The 22538-nt window shown below is 45.6% G+C and overlaps 1 protein-coding gene across 2 annotated transcripts in view; it reads right to left on the minus strand.

Annotated features, from left to right (window-relative positions):
- Positions 1-22538, minus strand: part of Tnks (tankyrase) — a 332402-nt gene that overhangs the window by 83462 nt on the left and 226402 nt on the right. For both annotated transcript variants that reach the window (XM_075676418.1, XM_075676419.1), the window contains exons 18-20: positions 13040-13162; positions 8415-8480; positions 81-401 (exon numbers count right to left, since the gene is read on the minus strand). In XM_075676418.1, coding sequence (XP_075532533.1) covers positions 81-401; positions 8415-8480; positions 13040-13162 — 510 coding nt within the window. The remainder of the gene's footprint in view (positions 1-80; positions 402-8414; positions 8481-13039; positions 13163-22538) is intronic.

The raw sequence follows: 22538 nt of genomic DNA on the forward strand, positions 1-22538 counted from the left end.
ATCCAATTCATATGAAAAATTTTTTCACATCGCTACATTTCTTGAGCAGAGAAAAAAAAGAGGCAAATCTCCAAACGCACCATCTCTTTCTCAAAAAGCTCACAAAGATGCCCCAGGCCAATGTTGGTGAGAAACTGCATAAATTCTTTGTTGTGTGTCGTGAGCTCAGCGAGAGGTTCACTGGCTGCTGAGCCCTCTCGTACGTGACCGGCACGCTGTGTTGACAGCAGGCTCATGGCTGCAGGGATTTCAGCCTCCAGTGCTTCCAATGACAGCGCTGACAGTGGGCTTCCTCCTAGCATGTTGGATGGGCATTGTGGCTGAACTGCTGATGCTTTAGCCGAAGGAGGGAGGGCATGTGGAGGCATGGCATCAGTCAGCAGGCAGCGCACATCTTCTGCCTATAAATGAGAAAAGAAATAAAGTGAAGTTCTGCCTACGGCACTGCAACTACTCAACTGTCGGTAATCAACAAACTACAGCGCTCCCACGCTCAAAATTTTCAGCTTGCAGAGTAAACCTAATTCCACTGAACAAACCAGATGCATCTTCATATTCCTTAGCCATTTTCCCTCTTGTCCCTCCCAACTTGCCTTGTGCTGAAGAAAATGGAGAGGCTGGGTGCTTTTGATCAATCCTTCTGTCCTGAAGGACAGGAGAATGATCACCGCAGAAGTGCCTCGTCTAGCTGAACAAGACTGAATGTACAGATTGGATGTAGTGTATTTAAATAGTCATTCTACCTCCCCAACCCCTGGGTAATACACTGACACTAATTATACATATCGGTCATTCCATTTAATTGTTTCTTTGACTATTTCTCACTGCTTAGAAAATAAATGCTTTCAGCAGAGACTACGAAGTGTGCCTTGGTGGTTCCATTGTCCGGCTTGCTTAGCACCGTATAATTAACTACTTCTAATTTGACACTGAGGGCCTAAAAGGCATTCCTCTGAGCATTGTTCCCATTATTACAATAACTAATAGCGCCACACATTGACATTCTTAAAGTGGATACTCAAACAAATATGGCTTTTTCAAAGAACACCAAGACAAGTTGTTCCACGTTTGTGTTCAAGATCAATCCATGGAGGCACCTTTCGAGAAGCTGAGATGCATTTCAGTTTTCATAAAGATCACATAAAACAAAGCAAAACAATTGGGAGCTTTCGGCAAATCGGAAAAATACAAAGCATGCATGTTGAATGTTGAAGTGGAACTAGTGAGAAGTGATGGCAACATAAACGTAAGCAAATGTTGCTTGCATTCCTGCAGTATGATTTGCTTACTTTAGGGTGCAGGTCTTAGGTGCCCATTCCTGCACTGAGCGAATGCAAAGTGCAGTGGTGAATGAGGCGATAGCGAAACGAGGAGGAAAGCAGAGAAGGAGAGCATGGCAAAAGGGTGAGGAGAAAGGCACTGCGATAGCGAAGAGAGTGCGAAAGCGAAGGAAGCCAATTTGAAGCACCACCAGATGGCGCTCACGTCTGTGCATTCATGGCAACTGTGGCGCCAGACATTCACAAGTGAAAGAAAGAACCACAAAGTTCACCAGTGTGCACAGCGTTCGTCGCAAGCGTTTCCCAATAAGGATTATGGCTGCAGAAGCTGCAGTTGCCGTGAAGTGGCAGCTGCGTGGCCGGTCTATATGTAGCGCCACATGTTGCAGCTCTGCCGCTCGGTACAATGATCGTTGCAATGCTTCAATAAACACTCGAACCTCGTTATAATGAAGTTGAAGGGGCAGCTGAAATTACTTCATTCTATCCATTACTTCATTAGATCCATTAGATCCAGGCTAATCGAACAGACCCAAGAAGATGGCCTTGTGGCCTGCTTAGCCGCTAGCTACACGGCCACGCATGCAATGAAATTTGAATAAAACAACAAAAGGATCTTTAGCGTGTCACACGTCTTCTTAGCACCTGACGTGACAGCCTTTAGATAGCTGCCTTCTGTTCTATTGTGATGGTCTTTTGTGTTTGCTTTCCACTTGGCTCATCGTGGTCGAGTAGCATGTGGCACACAACACGGCACTTTCCTGTGTGAGTGAGGAGGTAAGTGAATTTCGCTGTGCCGGCTCGGCTCGGCCAGCTCGTGGCCTCCGAGATCAGACCAACGCCAATTCAATCTCAGAGGCCACGCCCAGCTGTCAGCATGCACGGCATGCTGCAGGGTGAGAAGTGAATGCACAGCCTGGGCGTGACCCCCCATCTCCCGAGACTGCACTGGGGTGGTCTCTGAGGCCAGCCCAGCTGCGGCTGCCTACACGGCGCGCATTAGAGAAATAGAGAAGTGAATGCACTAATGTTTTGCACCGCCGCACGGAGCCGTGCAGCATGGCACAACTTGCACAGGCTTGCACGTGCCCCTTCAAATTGTGACGGGAAAAATCTCGGAGGCCAAGCCCAGTTGTGTCTGCCTGCCTGGCGTGCAGAGGTGAATGCACTATCTTTCGCACCTCCTCGTGTAGATGTGCAGCCAGGCACGGGCAAGAAAGAAAGGTCAGTGAAAAAGTATGATAGTGAGCTGTTGCTGCTCCTCAGGTGTGCAGCTACACATGGTGGTGAGAAAGCCCTGTGTTGCTCGACGATGTATTTGACGCGAGTATGTGGGAGTTATGACCTGCCCCGATAAGCAAGTGCTGAATCCCATGGAAAGCGATGTACTTGACGGGCAGCGGTTCGGTACTTTTTGGTTTCGCAGACAAATTTAGTTCGTTATATTTATTGGCCGGACAATTTCACTGCATTAAAATGAGGTTTTAAATACATGGATCTCTATGGGGATTTCACGAGGGAATTTCATTTACTTCGTTATATTCATTATTTTGTTATATCCTGTTTTGTTATAACGGGGTTTGAGTATTGCGAAATGAAAACCCATATCGCTCAAATTTCACATTAAGGAGTATCGTAATCATCCGCGAAGTTTTTCATGAAAAATTCACACTTCGCTGCAAGCACACTCGCATTGTAGTAAAACAAACTTGCAGTAAAATAAATAATTTGAACTCCTTGTATTCTCCTGTGCCCATTATTCCATGACCTAAACATTCATTGATATGGAAATATTTGGTTGCGCCCCTGTTTTTTTAGTAAATCCCTGAAATAAGGGATCAAAGATGCAACCAAGGAGGTTATATAACAATTCTGGAGTGGCAGGCCCAGCCACTGCCTACGAGAGTGAGTGAAGCCGCCGCCAGCCACATTGCTAGAGGCAAAATAGCATGGCTCCAGCATAGGCAGCCGTGGTACACGTGCGGTGCTCCTTGAGTTTATGGTTCAGCAATAAAAAATAACAAAAATTAAGCCCCTTTAGAAAGAACCTATTTGCACGATTCCAATGTGCACCTCTTTTTAATAAAAGGTGCATTCAAATTTGCATGGCTTGTTACAAATGTAACTAATTCTAATTTAAAAAAAAAAATGACCCTGATTCTTACCCCTCCCCTCCCAATGTGAGTAGCTGCTACACTGCCATTGAACGCGTAGTTTGAAGAAAGCAATGCTCGAAGACATTGCAAGGTGGCTCCATGGTGCGTGGAATGCCCTCCCGCAGACAGTGGTTGCGCAAGCCTTCAAGAAGTGCGGCATTTCTAATGCATTAAATGGAACTGAAGATTACTTTCTAAGGTCGGTAAACAGTGAAAAGGTGGTGTCGTCGGACTCCGATAGCGACCAGCTACTAAGATTCAGCTGTGTTCAAGTTTGTGTGTCTTTAAATGTTCCATAGAATCGTTTCAACATGGTAAGTGACGACTCCGGTTTCGTTATTTGATGTGCACAGTAGAATTTGTACCAAGTTTTTTTTTAATATTTGGGTAATAACAGAACTGCGCATTACAATCGGCGGCGTGGTAGAATCGTGCGAATAAAGTATATCAGACCGCACTTGCATGTCACTGTTGTCGAGAAAAATAAATTGCTGCGTCAATTTATTGCCATAGGCTTTCAGAAAAACCATCGGATGGACGCTTAGCCAAGTGCACTCCCTCGCTTGGTTAAATTATGAAAGGTCTCTCCATACAAACTAAGCTTATGTGATGCATAATGAACATTCGTCCCTGTTTGCCCACTGGTAATTGACGAGATACGATAGGCGCTGCTGTGCGGCATGTCAAGTGAACGGTCCTCGAAGTCGCACGGTACATCACCGTGCAATCCACTTAAAAGGTTTTGCTATGTTCAATTCTGTCACAGGCATTTCTGAAGCAATGTTTCTTCAATAACTTCGGTGAATGTTAAGGATGACGATGCTGTTCTCATTGATAGGGATAAATACGTCAGCACTCCCCCTTTTACTTTATTTTGTAACAGAAGTTCGAAGTAACGATGAATAAAGCCTTGAGGACATCCTCTTTTTTTTTTTTTGCATTGTTTCCGGTTTTCATAGTCATAATTCCTGTTAGTAATTTCTATAGTAAGTAATTTTTTCTATTTTTCTGAGAGAACGAAAGTATCCCTCGTGATATTGATGGTCAGGCTATTTACATGTAAATATGGTAATTACTCTCCATTTTAGTACACAACATTACCGAGCCGGTTTACAGAAGGCATTACAAGCTATGTGTTTAGCATCCTGAACAACTTGATAGTCATATGCTAAAGCCAGAGCTCGCATCATGAACTTCAATGCGGATGCTCTATATTTCATATGTGCTGAGAAAAATTGATGCCACTCATCCATCCCATTGAGAACTTCTTATTGTAACACATATGACAACTGAAACTTTAGTCAGAAATGCTACACAGACATAGGAGCACCAGAAAACATTTCCAATTGACACCTCAACTTTTACAATGCATATAGTGCAATACAGTCACCGACTGATTTTCCGGACTCCAAAAATTCAGACATGCTCAATTGTTCGGTCTGCTTCGCGGCACCACCATTCTCCCCATAGACCATGCTGTATAACAACTGCCGAAGGTTCGGACCCCTTGCAACTTCTCATCTGATTTTTCGGACACTCCTTGAGCCAACTCGATCGAGAGCACCATGCACCGACTCTGACCGGTGCATGGCTCGACTTGATGAACGCGATTTTTGTTTTGAACGGAGCCTCCTTGCTGCATCACGAAGTGGCGCTACTGCAAATCCCCGCTCATGATCATCGTTTCTGCCTGGTTCGTAGCTACAGCAGTTCCGGTCTCAGCTTAGTAAGCCATGTCAAGACAATCCAGCAGCTGATTTGTTTCTTTCTTCGTGCATGACGCTGCGAGTAGGCCACGTTTTCCGTTTGTGCGACTGGTGTCAGCATGACAGCGTGGTGATGTTTGCTTTGTGTGCTGTGTTGAGGTTGCGGTGATGCAACGCGGCATACGGAAGCATAGTGTCAAGTGTCTAATGGCGCCGACTGTGCCCGTGCAGACTGCGCTGGGTAATGCCGGCAAGCGGGTGCCAGGAGGCCTAGGATTTGTCGCCTTCCGATGTGATCTGTACTGACGACGAAAATGTTCTGCGGAGACCTGCACAGTGGTTGCATTGTGATTCCGGACACCGTCTCATTTGACAGTTTCACAGGTTCTGATACTGCTGTACTGACATGCGTAGAACTCAACGACGGCGAAATTATTCGTCAGGTTTCTGCTGCACCGCCGGACGATAACTCAGAGTCTGAAGATGACGCACCATGTACACGCTGCCGTCGCATGCAGAGTGTGTACAAGGAGCGAAGGCACGTTCACACCGAAGGCGGAGCGGACAAGCGGACAAGTAGCCAAGCGGATCCGGCCAAGCGGCCGCGTATTTTCCGCTTTGCGGAAAATACGCAAAAGTACGACCCTTTGGCCGCAGCCAATCAGAACTCGACACGGCGGAAGCACTGGTGAACGAATGTAAACGAATGTCTTTCTCTGGGCTTTTCGCTTCTGTTCTTGAAAAGCGTCAAAACGGCAAGTTGGGCCAGTTAGTTGGGATTTATAGTAAGGTTTGTTACAGTGCAACACAAGACAAGGACAAAAGAAGGTAAAACACAACGACACGGTGCCGTGTCGTTGGTTTATACCTTCTTTTGTCCTTGTCTTGTGTTGCGCTGTAACAATCTTGAAAAGTGACTATACAAGTGGCGAGTAAAATGATAACAATCTCGTCTTCTTCGTCTGAGCTCATCATTTTGCAGAAGTAGATTAGCGGACGGGAGCGCACCAACCCACGACGAAAAGAAATATCGAAAGTGCGCGGACAAACCCAAAGTGCCGCGAGATGGCGGCACGTCCCTGAAATTGCTAAAGATATTGCGAGATGCCCCGCCTTCACGGCGGCGCAGACAGCGCAGACAGCCAGACAACGAGGCTGGTCTGGACAGGCGCAGGCCCTCGCCGCCTTGCTGCTTTGAAAATCCACTTGTCCGCTTAGACGCTCCGCTTTCGGTGTGAATGCACCTTGATTGTGCTATCAGCCGCCTATAGTAACCGTACGACCCTCTCCGAGATTCAGGCTTATCTGATTGCGCGTAAACGGAACAGCGTGCAACGGCGCATTCACGATTTCTTTAAGCCAAGCCTACTGCCGAGCCCAAATAAGTGCGTGGAAATAAAGGATTTCTTTTTTTTTTTTCTTAATCTGCTTTTTCGGACACCTGTTTATTCGGACATTTCCGCAGTCCCCGTGAGGTCTGAATAAACGGTCGGCGACTATATACAAGCTAGCTAAGTTTGTAACTCAGGTTCTGCGTTCATTAACCCTCTCAGGGTCGATTTTTTTTCGCCATATGTGACTGCCCAGGGTCAATTTTTTTTATTGCAGATTCCAATTCTTCTTAGGGACCTATTTCAAAAGAAATTTACCGTAATTTTTCTAGGGTGACCGTAAAGTGAGAAACAAATATTTTGCATTGGTATATTTGTACTCTTCATTCATGAATAGCAACAATAGAAAAGGAAATAAACTTATAAGAATTAAAAATTTGATGCAGTGTTATACACACAGTTCAAAGCTATGAAACTGTGCACACGAGAATATTTCGAAAGTCTCAAATGTTCCTGCTCTTACACTAATATTTACGTCCACAGTGTAATCTAACTGCGTAGGTGCACGCACTAAAGAAAACTGTGGTTGTGTGCCTGTCAAAAAGGCAAAACGTGTGACAAACTTCCGCTAATCTTCATCTTATCGCCAAGTAGAGGCAATTAGTTTTCGCAAGTCTGCAAAAAAGAAAAGAAATGGAAACGCATGCACAGCAGCATCCTTTCTATGCACACCCCTGTGAGCACTAAACGAGCGAGAAACAAGCGGTTGCCCTTTGGGCGATTTGTAACGAGATAGCCCTCAGTTTTGCAAGCGCAAGCAGCTGAAACCGCCCGCAAAACAAAACCCAAACCGCTGCCCGCCTGCGTGCGCGCGAATGTGCGACCTGTAGTATTTAGACGCGCCAGAGCAAACTATCTCTAAAACAAACCATGCAACGAAAACCGAGAGAGGGAGGAGTGCGAAAAAAATTCCCTGTATTCCCACATAGAGGCAGCACATGACAGAAATGAAAAGTTAGGAAATTGGCGCGCTTTTTAAACATACAGACAGCACCGTAAATATATGGCATCGACCATTTTGGCGCCGTATATTTACATCATTGATCCTGAAAGGGTTAATATTTAAATATTACAATCTTGAAAGCAGTGCCACTTTTTTTCTTCCCAATTACTTCATAATTATACTACACTATCACAAGTATGGTTTAACATCGTGAAGCTACAAGGGATTTTATAGTGGACAGCTACGGATTAATTTGAATGCCTAGGCTCCTTTAAGATGCATCTCAATTTAAGGTCTTCTTGAACCAATCGAATGCAGCCACAAGGAATGAAGATCACGACCTTGAGCTCAGCAGCTGTACGATAAAGCCACTGAGCTATTGCGTGCCTTAAAGACCAGCTTGTCCATGCTGAACCAAGCTTCGAAGTGCAGCAAAGGTATCCGACTAAAAAACAAGCCCCAGTTTAGCATGTTTCTTGACATTTAACCCTTTATGGACACAAGAAAAATATGAATTTCTTTTCTTGGTGAGTTTCGGTTCTGAGAATGGAGTTTTTAGCTAAATGTCTTCAGCCAGCAGTGAATGATGGGCAGCAAGCATCTGTTGCTGGGTTAGAGCAGGAACAGAGGACGAGGAAGTTTGGTATACGCTTTCTTTAGAAAACACGGTCAGAGGAGAAAGACCAATGGAAACTTCCAGACTGCAGTGGTATCAAACAGGTAATGCATATCAAATGCAATGTACACCTCTATCTCATATACGATGAGAACTGTCAGTAAACAAGTTCCACTAAGTCACAGGTGGCTTGGAGTGACGTGAAATACATGTTTTTTCTTTTAGTTGAATATCCTTACTCTTGGTGTATTTTGCACATTTCAATGAAAAACAATATGGGTATGTATCTTCCTTTTAAATGGAGGATATAAGCAGAACTTACTGCTGCAATGTCTAGAGGTGTCTGACCTTCATGGTTCTTCATTGTTGAGTCTGCGCCATGTGCCAGCTGGAAGGAGTCAAGGAGTCACACAATGAGTGAATGCACATTACCATTGTAGTGCATTGCGCTCTTATGAGATTCCAGTTTTTAAAAAGTTGTCTATTGTTCAGATAGGACACAGCGACATTTACCCATATTCAGAAATAGTTAACTTGCATGTGCTTAGAGATCCTATCTGTGGAGATGGAATGGTGGTCCAATCTCTGACTGCTATGGCAAAACAAAGTGTGTGTCATGATTTGCCCTAGCCATGAAAAATGGTGCTACGAGCACTGTTCCGACAAATTTTATACTTTTTGTCTGGCATCACTGCATTCAACACATACTCCTCATCATTAATAAAACAGGCAAGTAATTCGTCCAACATCGTACAGGAGACTTTCGTTAGTTCAACTATGGCTAATTCGATACAGACTGAACTACTGGCTAGCACTAATATATTTCTGTTGGCCAAAATTTTCATTATTTCATTCCTGAAATTGTTCCTGAACTATTACAATTGACCTGTTGGCTAAACTGCCCGACCCAAATGTGACCCCAATGGCTGCAGAATCTGTCGTGGCAGCACTAGAGGACAGTGAATGCATTTCGCCTTTTTCACTATTTTGTTTTCGAGTTCCCGAAGTTCTTTAGTGTCTACTCAAGGGTTGCACTTTTTTGCGTTAAGTGCACATGGCTGCTTTCTACTTTGTTCACATCGTTTTGCTTCACACCCAAGTTGATAATTTCCTCAGCACTAGTGAGCAATGCCTTCCTGGCCACCACTTGATCCTTCCTGCTCTCTTTCCTGCTTCAAGAATGGGCTGCTCAGAGGCAGGCTTTTCTGTTGCCTTCAGCTTGTGCTTTCTTCAGCAGTCATTCTTTGTGCATACTTTGCATGAGACTGCTTCACACTCCTCAAAAGGTAGAGGCTGAGAAGCACCTTAGTTGCTTCACAATCATAGCACTGAAGGAAATGCTCAACATGGCACATTCCATTAACGTTAGCAATGCTCGGTGAGCTCTGTCCATCTAGAAGGTGCTTATTTTCACTGAAGCACTGTTCTAGGTCAGCGTTGCCATGGGGTAGAGAAAGAATTGCTTTTGTGAGCCCAGAAACCAGGGGATAAATCCACGGCATTTACAATGGGCTCGCATAACAACATACTTACAGATACAACAGAATATTGTTCTCACTTAGTTTGGTTTGCTTATACAGCAAAAACCTCGTTAAACCGTACCCGCTTAAACAGTAGTTTCATTTTAAAAGTAGTAAAGTCAAATCCCCGACTGAGCAGCCATTGAACATAATGTGTTTTGTATCTGCATAAACTGTGCCAGCTTATTGCGTACGTATTGGTTAACCGTAGTGTTTCCACTTTTCGTCGCACAAACACGACGGTGCGTCATCTCCATAGAGCAGCCAGGCAGAACAACAAGCCTCAGAGATCAGAACAACAGCCTCCAAGCGCCCTGTGTGCTTGCGCATGAAGCCACATCAACATCAAAATCATTTCGGCGCCGTGCCAGAGAGCGTTGTGGTGTCGTGCAAGCCCGGACTCGCATTATTGCCAAAGCTCAGATAAAAAAGATGCCTGGTGCTCAGGATAGAAGAAAAATTAGAAATCGTTCATGCTATCGAACGTGACACGAAGTTGGCGCTGGCACGCGACAGGGATCTACTGTTTTCTATGGTGTGTGGCATTTGGAATGCGAAGAAGTTGCTCCGCAGCGCTGCTACGACCGTGAAGAGATGTCGGCTACGAGGTTCGACTTTTCGCCATCGCTTCATTTTCACCAAGTGACAGCACAGGCTATTCAGGCCCGACAGTGGCAGAAGCTGCGTGTTACGTCAGCCTCATGAACGCAATCGTCGTGACAACAGCATCCTGCAATGAAAAAGGTGCCCTGCGACTTCTGCAAGGCTACCGCGCCCGTGCATGGAGAATATGCAACGCCAACGAGGAATCTGCCATGCGAGTGTTTGCCGAAGAGGCTGGCTGAAATGCTGGCTCACAGCTTTTAAGTTTGGGGCCACTGTCGTCGCTGCTAGGCCGCCGCGGCATCAAACGAAAATAACACTTTTGTTGTGCGAAGAGAATAAATACTGCATCTTTTTGCCCCTTTCATCGCACTCTCTGTGAGTTCCGTTTTTGACAGGTAAGTGGGCGATCTCATGCTATTTCGGTTAAGCAGTACTACCGTCTAGTACGTACTTCTTCCGAGCTCTGGCCAACTACGGTTTAACGAGGTTTTACTGTATTATTAATTAAACCAATACCAATTTTAACGGACCCGGTTGTAATGGATTATCGGCTGCAACAGAAAAATTATGGGACAAATTTTGTCCAGACGGTGTAAATACAATGTACTTTGCTGCGGCGATGTGTGGGTGCGACAGTGCACTCGTTGCAACTATTTCCGGCCACTTACGGAATTTGCGAAAATGCTAGCTCCTTTTCTTAACCCTTTGACGGTTTTCGCCGTACATGTACGGCGGCGGTTTTCTGTCCCGCAAGGTCTTTGCCGTACGGGTACGGTTTCGACCCTCCGTTTGAAATTTCGCGCCATAATGACGATGCATGCTCACTGGGAGGTGCTGCCACCTCTTAGAACTTACAAGAAGCATTTGAAATTTGTGCTACCTTCTTGGGGAGATAAACAGAACTGACTTCTAGCTTCAGCGCATCACGCAGACTGCGGCAACGCCCCTTTTGCAGTTTCGGTTTCGCCGCGTGATCACAACGGAGGCGCGCGAAACGTCATTTTTCTCTTTGTCGGCACACTCTTGCAGATGTGGTGGAAGTTGATTTCTATCTTCATTGGTGCTGCTCTTAGCCTAACCACTGCTCGCGAGGTATTCTCGCTCTCAGCGGCAGCGCGCTTTCGGTTCCGCCGCGACGGAGGCGCGCAAAACATGATTTTTATCTTTGTCAGCACGCTATCGCAGGGGCGGCGGAAGTTGATTTCTATCTTGATTGGCACTGCTCTTAGCTCGTTTATCACTGCCGCTCATGAGGTATTCTCGCTCTCTGCGGCTGTGCGGAGACTCGTGTTTCAAGGAGTACTACACTCTGAAATACTATTGAACATTTTGCAGTTCTGAGTGATGCCGACACCAAAATACTGTTCCTAATTTTTTTTTTTACTATTTATTCCTGACTTTATACATCATGTACATTCAAGATCCGCAATAAAGTAATTTGACCACCTGGGAAAGTTTTCTTCAAAATAATTCGACCCTCAAAGGGTTAAAGAATGAATACACTAGTGACAAGCTTCCAACAATGGCATGCCACGCAACACCCTGCCAGCTGGAGAGTTTTCGTGTCGACCACACATGTAGACCACCGCCATGTACTGCTGTCAGCTCAGTGCCGAGCAAGCACCAAAGGTGCCACTAGGCCTAACCAGCTTCAAAAGCGAAGCGGTAGCATACGGCACTCAAAAACAACTGGCAATGATTGCAAAATGCCGTTTTGAGAATGCTTTATTTGTCATTGCATCAGCTTGCACAAAAAAGAAGATATGCTGCTATTTGCAGCGTCCAGATTGCGAGGCACGTGATGCAGTCGAGACATCTCACATGCAGTGCAGCGACAGCCAGACGTTCAACTCGTGTCGTACCGTGGCTCTTATGTGTGCTACAGATTTGACAGTGGTTGTCACTTTTCACGAAAGATAAAATTAAGACATCGGCTTGTAATATTGGCCGCGCGACTGAGAACTTTTGCAGATTTGACAGTGGTCATTGCGTGTCAAGAAAGATAAAATTAAGACAATGGCTTGTACTACTGGCTGCGAGACTGCAAAAGTTCGAGGCAAAGAATTCCGGGGAAAACCCTAGACTTATATTCGAATAAATACAGTATGCAATATGAACATCAGAGGCATAAAGGGCTGATGCAACTTTTGGGTGCCGTGTACACTTTCAATGGGGCACAATGCTGGGCCTACAATGGCCTGCTTTTTGAGATGCGAAAGCATGCATAGAAATCCTTACAGATATTTTCTTTGTACACTAGTGTGCCATCTATCCCTGAGCAGTGCAAGATGCTGTGCACAACTCTTCCACTGAGGAACAATGCAGTTTTGAGGTCCTGCATGCAATTGTGCTGTAGCTTGTCACTGCCACAGGGACAAGTAAAGGTTTCAGTTAGCATTTGCATAAGCACAACTTTTTGGATGAAATCGTCAAGATACCAAACTACAACGTGATTCCAATAGGTTTTGATATATCTGGAAGCTTCGCTAAAGCCAGAAAGTTTCACATACCACCCTGGCTTATGAGAACAGACCCTGCAAATAAATTTCACTTCCAGGTTTGCATTTTTGTAAAGCCCCCAAAAGTCAACAGCTTTTCTAAGGAGTAAAAAATTGTAAATGCTGTTCTGAAAAAAAAAAAAAAATAAAAACCCTCCCCAGGTTCTTGTAAGAGGTGAATTAGAACACAGTTGGACCAAACACTCCACTCGGTTTGTTTTGAATGCAACACTCATCCATCTGCCCTAAATCCACGTAACTGGAAGGTTAAATAACCACATGGCAATCGCCCACTATCCTGTCAAGTATGAAAACAAACTTACCAACAAGGCACAGAGCTGTGTCCGACCTTTTTGTGCAGCCTCATGCAGTGGTGTAAAGCCCCACCGGTCAGTAGCATTCACCACAGTATTGTATTTTATCAACAAGGCTGCTATGTCCAAATGCTAGAAGGAAAAGGAAAGCGCGAGATGAGCTTCAAAACAATCAAATTTTATGTCTACATTAATGGAATGCAGGATTTGATAACAGTTCCCACATAAGCATAATGACAGAAGTTATACACATTCCAATTGATGCTATGCATTCTCTTCTTTTTTTCATTTTTTGGAGAGGAATTCAAGAAAGCACAAGCTTTTTACCTTACACCTTGATTTCTTTGCATTAGACTGGACATGCAACATCCTGACTAAATTAAAATTTAAATTATGCTACTGATCCGTTTTCACTGTAAGCCCTCTTCATTCCAGGATAGCTACAGGAGTCAAGGTGCCCATAAAGACTCCCGTATTTTCCTCTGATAATGCTTGTAATGCATTGGCATTCTTAGGGTGCTTCCCACACTTTCCAGGGGCCAACTATCGATCTATGTATGTTTGTATCTAACCGTTGTCCCGCCTACCAGGGTCAGTGGGTAGTCCGTGGCCAAATGGGTAGCCCATCGGACTGCTGTGATGAGGGAACAGGGTTCAAAACCAACCATCAGACCAGCTTGGGTCATTGAGCATGTGGCAATGTATACATATGTGCCGTTCTTCAACAAACCTCCTTCACAGCGACATGGGTAACTCAGTGCAGATGCAAGACTCTGTAGGTAACGCTATTCAGTGAAACTCTTTGATGCTGACTTGGAGCACTGGGTATGTGCCACTCGGTGTGTGCTGGTCTTCAATGAATGACGCCAACTTGAGTCACTGGGTACGTGCCAGTAGGTGTGTGCCGCTCTTCAATGAACGTCTTTGCCGCCAACTTGGGTGACTAGGTGTGGGCCACTGCGAATGTGCTGCCCTACAATGACGAAAAAAATCCCTTAAATTTCTCCAATGCTGAGCGGAGTCAAACTTGTACCACAAGGCTTCTTCAAGGACAGCAACCCCACGCTTTAGCAGGCTGCGCTGCAAATGCACTTGGTATGTGCAGCTTTTCAATGAACGTCTTCCACGCTAGCACTTTCACGAGCTGCGCCATGAATAAGCTGGCTATGTGCCGCTCTTCAATGAACCCCTTGCCAACTTGGGTCACCGAGGATGTGCCACTGGGAGTGCAGCAAGTGAATGAACAACTCTTAGCCTTTGCTGGCACTGGCGTGTAAGCCTCTCGCCTCGGAGGGCATGTATGAATTCTTGGCAGCATCACTAGACGGCACAGTGAGTCCAGAAAGAAGCCTGAGAGAGGAGCCTGGTTGCGGCATGACATTTTTCTCAGCGCCATGCATTTTGGAGGCCATGCACAGACTTCGTGATGGCTGTGCTCGATGGTGTCGAATGTTCCTAGAGAAGCGTGAAAAAGAAATCCTGCTGCAGTACACGCCTCATGCATAACTTGTTTAGATGGTGGCGCTACATTGTGTCGCTAGGTTAATTTAATGCTACACGCATCACCATCGACAGTCATCATGAGATGGGTTCTGCCGAATGTTTTATCCTGCATTTCATCTAATGAAAATATCATTTCTATTCAGTTACTTAGAATGATGAAAATATTGCAACATGTTGTTTTACTGTGCACAGTTATCAGATATTCTTCATTTGCCAAGTATGCCATGATTTGCCTGCCTGCCTGCAGAGTGTTACTTCTACATGATGACATGCTACAAAATTATCTCTAGAATATCATTGCCCGGTTCAGTGATATTGCCTGGCGAGTGATATTCAGTGAGTTAGCATCAACCAGGGTGTCTACCAAGTTGAAATTTCCGAATTCCCCGAGTTTTCCAGGTTTTCACCGAGTGGCTTCGTAAAATTCCCCGAGTGACAGAGAACTTTGTTTTATTTCAAGACGGGCTGACACCATGTCACCCAATGCTGTTACTCTCTAGTATTAAAAAAAAATAAAAATAAAACTTAATCCAGTTTTAATAGTAAGGAGTGGTGTAAAGAAAACAGAAGGGAGGGGTTACTGAAATGCATAGCAAATAAAATACCTTAAAAAAAAGGTAAAATCCATTGCGAATAGACTTGAACATGCTAAAATACGAATAAAAAGAAGATGCATATAGAAGCAAATATTTTCAATATGAGCGATTTCTATCAATTGATAGCAAGCTCATTCTTATGAGGCCAGAACTTTCTCACAAGTGCTATTCTCTCCCACAACAGCTTTTTAGTAAACCTCAACTGTTCTCACATACTCTCAGCGCACACACAACGCCGGAGTGTTGCGTTTTTAAAGAGTTTATTTTGTTTGCACAAGGGGCGCCTGCATCTCGGCATCAGCCAACACTTTATTTTTTTGTGTAAACTCAAGCTCCTGCAAAGAAGCAGTGGCACGCTTCCTTTCCCGTTCATTCTTCAATGCGCAGGTCCTTTCTGTTCTCATCTTCCTTCTGCCGCGCATTTGCCCCACAGACTATTTGAAACATCCTCTTGGTCAGTTGTACAGTCAACGTGCGATTTCTCAGACTCCCTAGGGGCCGTGAAAACGTCCAAAAGATAGGGCAGTTCGAAAAAATGAATGCATGTATTTTACTGCCCCTCACCAGGCCCCATAACAAATTTTGCTTATGTGCTGGAAGTTGTTACATGTCCTCTAGGGAGTGTTCTGCTGCAAAAAAATTTTCAAATCGGCTCATTAATAGCCGAAGAAATATTTTAGTGCTGCCAACCCATTATTTAAGGAGGTGATCTCCACTGCCAAGCGAGACACTTTCTCCACTCGCCCCGTCTAACCTCCGCAAGCGAAATTCCTTCCCTGCGTTCTCCCACACAGGACCTTGAGGATCGTGTGACACATACAAGGGCCCCCGCCTTCATTGGGAACAAGCAGATGAAATGCAAGTACATCTCTTTCTGCGGTGCGAAGTAAAACAAAAACATGCAGACATTAAGTTGTGTGTTTTATTATTTCTCTAAGCTTTAATTCGTCTATTCAAGCAATATATTACACAAATAACAGATCCTGCCTTGAATAATTCCTGAAGTCACGTGTCACGAGTGACGTCACAGTGCAACCACGTGTACGTAGGCGCACTAGCATGTGTACGTCATCCTCCGGCTTGGTGCGCGGCGGTCGCGAGGAGAAGGAAAAATGGCATTCGGTTTTAACTTTCAGGTCTTTCCGCGGTGCGTAGCGATGTAATACTTTGCAAACACGACTATTATCCCCAATGTATGCTCTGCGCTTGTCAGCTCACAATGGCCAGACCTGGTGTGGGGTCCTTTTGGACTCAAATCGCCACAGGCACATCCGAAAAAGCTCCGAATGCCTGCCAATATACTTATTAAGCATATTGATGCTCGTATTATGACAGGAGATGGCGGGTGCACGCATGTATAATTAAGGAAATCATACTTTGTACCGTGACTATTGCCCCTTTCCACACTTGTTATGCTTCACCGCATAGAACTATTGTACTACGGCGAAGCTGACTTTCGGGAACCGGCATTATGCAACGCGTCGTGCTTTATGAGCTTCGAAGGCAATTACGAGGATGACAAAGGCGGAGTCGATGACATTGCTGACAGCGGCGAATTGTTTTAGTGAAAAACACTGCGTCGAATAGCAAGAAGCTCGGTAGCGAACGTCGAAGCAGCTAGGCCTAGTGTTGCCGCGGTAGTGGCTACTGCTGCTAGCGGATCTGCGTGCGAGAGAGCCAGTTCGAGGCGGCGAGGTAATAAAAATGTCGGCAGTGGTGGCTTTGATTCATGCGATTTCTAACCTGCGGTCACGGCAAAAAGTCCGGAAAATCAGACGGCGAAGGGTTCTTGCGTTCGGAATTTCAGATGTTCTTATACACTGACTCTTCGGGGTAGGTGATGGTGCCGCAAAGCTGTCCGAATTATCGGGCGTCCGGAAAGCCGGTCCTTGACTGAACACTGGCAATTCCTACAGCCGACGACACGGCGTCAAAGTAGATTCTTCATGATTCCTCTCTGTTACTCGAGCCAGCAATACCGCGACTTTCGTTCTCTTTCAAAAAAATTACACCCAATTTTCCCTGATACAAGCACAAATTCCCCGAGATTTCCCCGAGTATTTCCAGACTATTCAAAATCCCTGAGAATTCCTGGTTTTGCCAGTTGGTAGACACCCTGACTACAGTGGCTAGAATAGGGAAGTGTGATGAACGCGCTGGCTCGCGCGTGGCGCTTTGGAAGGGAACTTCCAGAGGGCGCTGCCGCACGCATACACGTCGAAGCGAGATCGGGATGCCTTAGAACACGCACCTATAAAGCGAGATATAAGAAGGAAGAAGCATGTGCTTGCTGCGGTAAAGCTAGGGAAACGACGGAGCATATTTTATTAGAATGTGAGGACGTCTACCCAGTGGTCGATTTAGGCACCACTGGCCTCCTTGAAGCCCTTGGGTTCAGCGGGAGCAGTGGTAAAGCAAACAGGTCCGCAGTAGACATTAGTAAGAGGCGATTGGAGAATTGGTGGAAGAAAAGTAGGGAAATGACAAAAGACGGAGACATACAAAAACACAGTTCGCAATAGGGGATCAGAAAATTTGGACGTGTTAGTTCATAGTGTTTTTTTTTTCTTTTTTTTTTGCATTGGTTAACCTAGGTAGGATATCAGGCACCATAGTAGCAAGAGCTTGGTGGCGCAACCCACCGCCCCGTTCCAAAGGGGGCGCTCATAGCATCCATCCATCCATCGACGTCGGCCGCGACGGCGGCTAGCAGCCGCAGCGCAGGGGCCCTCCGCGGAATGCGATCATACGCGCGCGCAGTCAGGAATGCAATAACAAATAAGAGAGTTTCACACTACATATATGCTCGCTCGTTCATGGCTGCAAAGTGCTATATAGCAGCATAGCCCCTTACGAATTACAAGGCGCCAAGGTAACAATCCGATTGAGCGCACGTCGATGGTAGAATGCAGCGTGTTTTATCTGGTTATCGAACGCAAAGCAAGAAAATTGCCAGTGGTAACTCGGAAGCAACCATATCATTTTCAACACACTGGTTGCGCAAACAACTCATTTTTTGAAGAATGGCTTAGAATCTGTTTAAAGCAGACCATTCTCAGTCATCGATGATATTTTGCTACGAGACATGCCTGAGCTGGTGCCCTTTTTTTTTTTTTTCACGAGAACAAAAAAAAAAAAACATTTTGTTTAAATAGTTTACAAGCAGTTCAAACAGAGCGTTGTCAGCCTCTGCTAACTGACGCGCCTGAGCTTCAGGTGCTTCTTTTCATGGGAAGACGCGCTCTCTTAAATTTGTTGAGTGCTTTCGTGTAGAAGTGCAAACGGTGACCAAAAAAAATTTTGTAGCCTGGTTGGTGAGGTTGGGGGTATGCTGGGCACAACCTAGCATGGCGTAATTTTTTTTTTTTTTTTGCAGGCAGAAGACAAGCTTTTCCAAGATGTCACTGTGCAGCTCATTGTAACTGAACCACACCGAAAAAGTAGTTTCAAGGGCGCCTACATATGAGAAGAGCTCCTCAGAAGGGCATATATGAGGCCCCGCAGAACTTGATGAACATCGCCAGCTATTCGTTGGCTTCATCGGCGGAAACAAGGAGCTCGTCGAAGCATTCCTTGCACGCAGTCTTCAGGACTGTTTTGTGTGCAAGATACCCTGCCATGTAGAAGAATAGCCGCGGATCGCTCATATTGTCAGGGTACTCATGGTCGGGGAACATGGCGGACTTCTTTATCATGTGAGAAGCTTCTATCTTCCCACTATGGCTTGCATCCTCACCACTGAGGAGAAAGTCAGATCGCCCGCTTCACAGTTGCCACTCCTGTGCGCTTTGACCAATTCGTAAAAACAAACGGTTCATAATTGGCCAGAAGAGGGATGGTCGTTGCCACCAGAAAATCGTCTAATGATACCAAACAATTTATCTAGGCAGTCTTGGCTCAGCCGGCATGTCAGCAGCTACTTAAAGCCAAGCTTCTCACGAAGGCACTTCATTAGATCAAGCGTGGCCTGAAGGGTGACTCTTAGTTTCTTGGCAGTGCTTGCTGAAAGAAATCCGGCTGGTGACGTTCCCGCGTGAGCCTCCCATCGGTTTAAGCAGTCTAATACATCCTTGACGTGCCTTTCATGTTCAGAGTCAGGTTTCAATCCCTCAGATGGAATCCGTGTTGTCATTGCTTTTACTAGCTTCCACATCAGCAGAACAAAGGCTTGAGTTGGTGCGGGGTCACTCCAGTACTCCTTTAATTGCTTGTAGAAAAACAGGCCCCAAAGCACCTGCGGAATGAAGAGGTGCAATGCCAGGTTTAACTTCATCTTTTCAAAGTTGTTAGGTCTCACGTGAGCAAGAGTGATCTTTGGCATCACTTTAAGGGTAAGTGGACACTTATCCTCTATGTGTGCTGCTCTGATGTGCTCAGTATAAACAGAACCTGCAGGTCTTTTGTACCTTGCTTTAAGAAGGCCATTTCGAACACATTTTATCAGGTTCGGAAAATCCGAAATGAATAGGCTTCTTCCAGTGTCAACAGGATATGGTGCAGATGGCTTTATGGACGTCGAGGAGCCAGAAATTACAAAAAGGCGCCACATTGAACGGTTCCATGAAGCTCCATCTGCCGTGATATAATCTACTTTCAGCCCAGCCTTTTCTGCGAGCTACACGGCTTCTGTTAAGATCTTGCACAAAAGTGCAGCCTTCACATCTCCCCTGGAAGCGAAAACACCGAATATCTGTAACACTTCATTTGGGCCTAGTTGGTACATAATTCTGAACTTAACGTTACAGTGCAAACACTGCGCGCAGCGCCAGTGTGTCGTGTCTTTCTTTTTGTGTATTGTCTTAGGTGTTTGCGCTGTAACGTTAAGCGTCGAATATCTGGTGCCAGGAACCAGTGAAAGGCTGAAACATGATCACGGCACCGTGATTCCAGGGAAGATGTTTGTCATTTTCCAATGTGAATTTTCCCCAACTCCAGCAGTCCTTCCACTTTCTTTCCTGCGCCAACATTCAAGAACTCTGAAAGCTTCATTTAGTCCACAATCAGGCCACCGTGGCACTTGAATTCCTCCATAGATTTTGTTTTTCTTTCAATGCCTCTGATAATAGCAGGGTTGAGGTCAAACGCGTCCTTGTATTTCCACATGTGCACCTTCAAACAGCTTCTGCTTGGGAGGATGAGTATGCCATTCCGCCCGACATGCTCGTAGAGCCTCGGTTTTTTCATTAGCATTATTACGCAATCCAGCAACCAATCCGGATTGTACTACATACCTTTCGTTGATTTTTAGTGAGCGGCTTGAAAGCATTGCATACCAGCAAGTCTTTGCTTCGGTGGAAGGGCTTGTAACCGGTCTGTGAGGACGCCCTCTTCAAGTTCTGCACTTTGACTCTTCGATCAGTTTCTCAATAGTTTGAGTGTAAAGTGACAGCTAGGCTTTCAGCCAGCAAGTGGCTTGTGCGTGCGCTCTTCTATGTTTTGAAATTGCTGCAGCAGAAAAATAAACGAGCACTACTTCCCAGAGGTCAGGGTGCGTGGCGTTGCTGAAGCAGCAGAGGCGGCGCAACTCGCACCGGGCGACGTGTAAATGTCAGCGCGCGCCCCCTCACGGCTCCCCTGTGGGCGGCTTCACTGCGTCTCGTAGGCGCTGCGTGCTGGTCGCCACACTTCCCCATTCTAGGCACTGTACCCTGACCAACTCTTCATGCCATTAAATGCCAATAAACGTCCTTACCTTCACAAATAACATGATCAATCGCCAAAGTAAGTCATTTGTAACCATGGGATATCTGTTGCTGTGGCCATTTAATGAAAACGTTATTAACTGAGCCAATTGCACACCTGGTTATCTCCTGTAGAGCTTATGTTTGTTTCCCACTCTGCGAAATTAATACCTTCCCGCACTAGTATTCAGTCTAAATTAGAATATGCATGCTCTATTTAAAGGGACAATAAAGGCAATTATTAAGTCAATGTGCACTGTTAAAATACCATTCCAGAAACCTCGTAGAAATTGGTTCGTGCCAAGAAAAGAGTCAGTTCAAGAGAAAATTGCCTCTGAAGGGTCCGCATGCCTTTAGCGCAATTCAAGTCGCCCACCCTCGAGTGAGGAGTGGTGATGTTGGGAGACGCCATCACCGCCCTCTGCTGCCATCACTGAGTAAACAGTGCCCGACAGATGGCACTATGGTTTATTGCACAAAACTGAAATGTGCAACCACACAGCTTGATATTATTTGCTCCGATTAGCATTATCCATATCACATTAGTATCCAAACTAAAAGGAGCCCTTCAACACTGCTGCTGACTTACCGGTTTCTTTATTTGACCTTCTTTCATCATTGAAAACACACCTGCCCAAGTGTTGCATGTCCAAGATACACACAGCACTTACAATATTAGGCAAGCCCTATGGAAGTGTGAGGTGCCCCTTACAAGAGAAGCTTTACTTCCCATCTCCCCATGGGTTGGCATGTCGCCGTACATCTCATCGAGCAAACTGCGAAACTGTATAATCAAAGACGTTGACTTGATTAGATGATCTTAACACACTGCACACTCAGGTCTCGGCCTAAGCTTCTTAGCCTCTGATGTCTCACACAGCCAAGAACAGCTGTAACATTAGCATGGATGAGTTGGGAGAGTGCACAGTGGTCCATACTTATGAAAGGGTGTTTGTATAGCTTAACGTAACCCCAAAGAACAATGACTTGATTGGGAGGTGCAAGTGACCAGGTTAGTGTAATGGGTGTGTATAGATGTTAAATGTCAAGTGTTATGTTTCATATTTCTCAGAACATACCCCCCACTTTATCCCCGGTCCTCATATGATCCCGACAACGCCACTACACCCAACCCTGAGCAAATTCCACTTCGACTGCACCAAATTCCCATGTCCATACTGTAGACAGGGGCTCTCTCAAACCGCCTTCATGCGTAAGGCATAGGATTGACAGCCAACTCTCTATTGCTCACCTTGTACGGCTGGGCTTCTGCGATACCAGGACAAGCAGAAGCACAGCACACTGTTGAATAACAAGCACAACGTTTAATGAGACTAAAGGATTTGCTTGGAAGCAGGCTAGTTACGACCGAGACGTTTGACGAGTAGTCGCGGCTTGCAGTTTTCTCTTCTTCGGTGTTTGCCGGCCAAGCTGGCTTCGACAACCCTGTCTTGCTCTTTGCACAGTCCAATGGGTGCGGGGCTTCGTGTGGGTGGCTTCACGCCCACGTGACCGTCTACGTTTGAAATGGAACTGCAAGAGCGTTGTGCCACCGTGGGGAACCGTGGGGAAAGCCATCTGGCATCCACACAGGAAGGGAGGAAAAAAGGTGTCTGCTCTCCTCGCTTCCAGGGATCGCGCAGGAGCGTGGGAAAATATGAACTTTCATAATTCCCACAGAACCCAACCTCAATCGAAGAGCATGTCACGCTCTTATGGAGGGCACAA

Source organism: Dermacentor variabilis, unplaced genomic scaffold, assembly GCF_050947875.1.
Source record: "Dermacentor variabilis isolate Ectoservices unplaced genomic scaffold, ASM5094787v1 scaffold_12, whole genome shotgun sequence".
Taxonomy (NCBI): Eukaryota; Metazoa; Arthropoda; class Arachnida; order Ixodida; family Ixodidae; genus Dermacentor; species Dermacentor variabilis.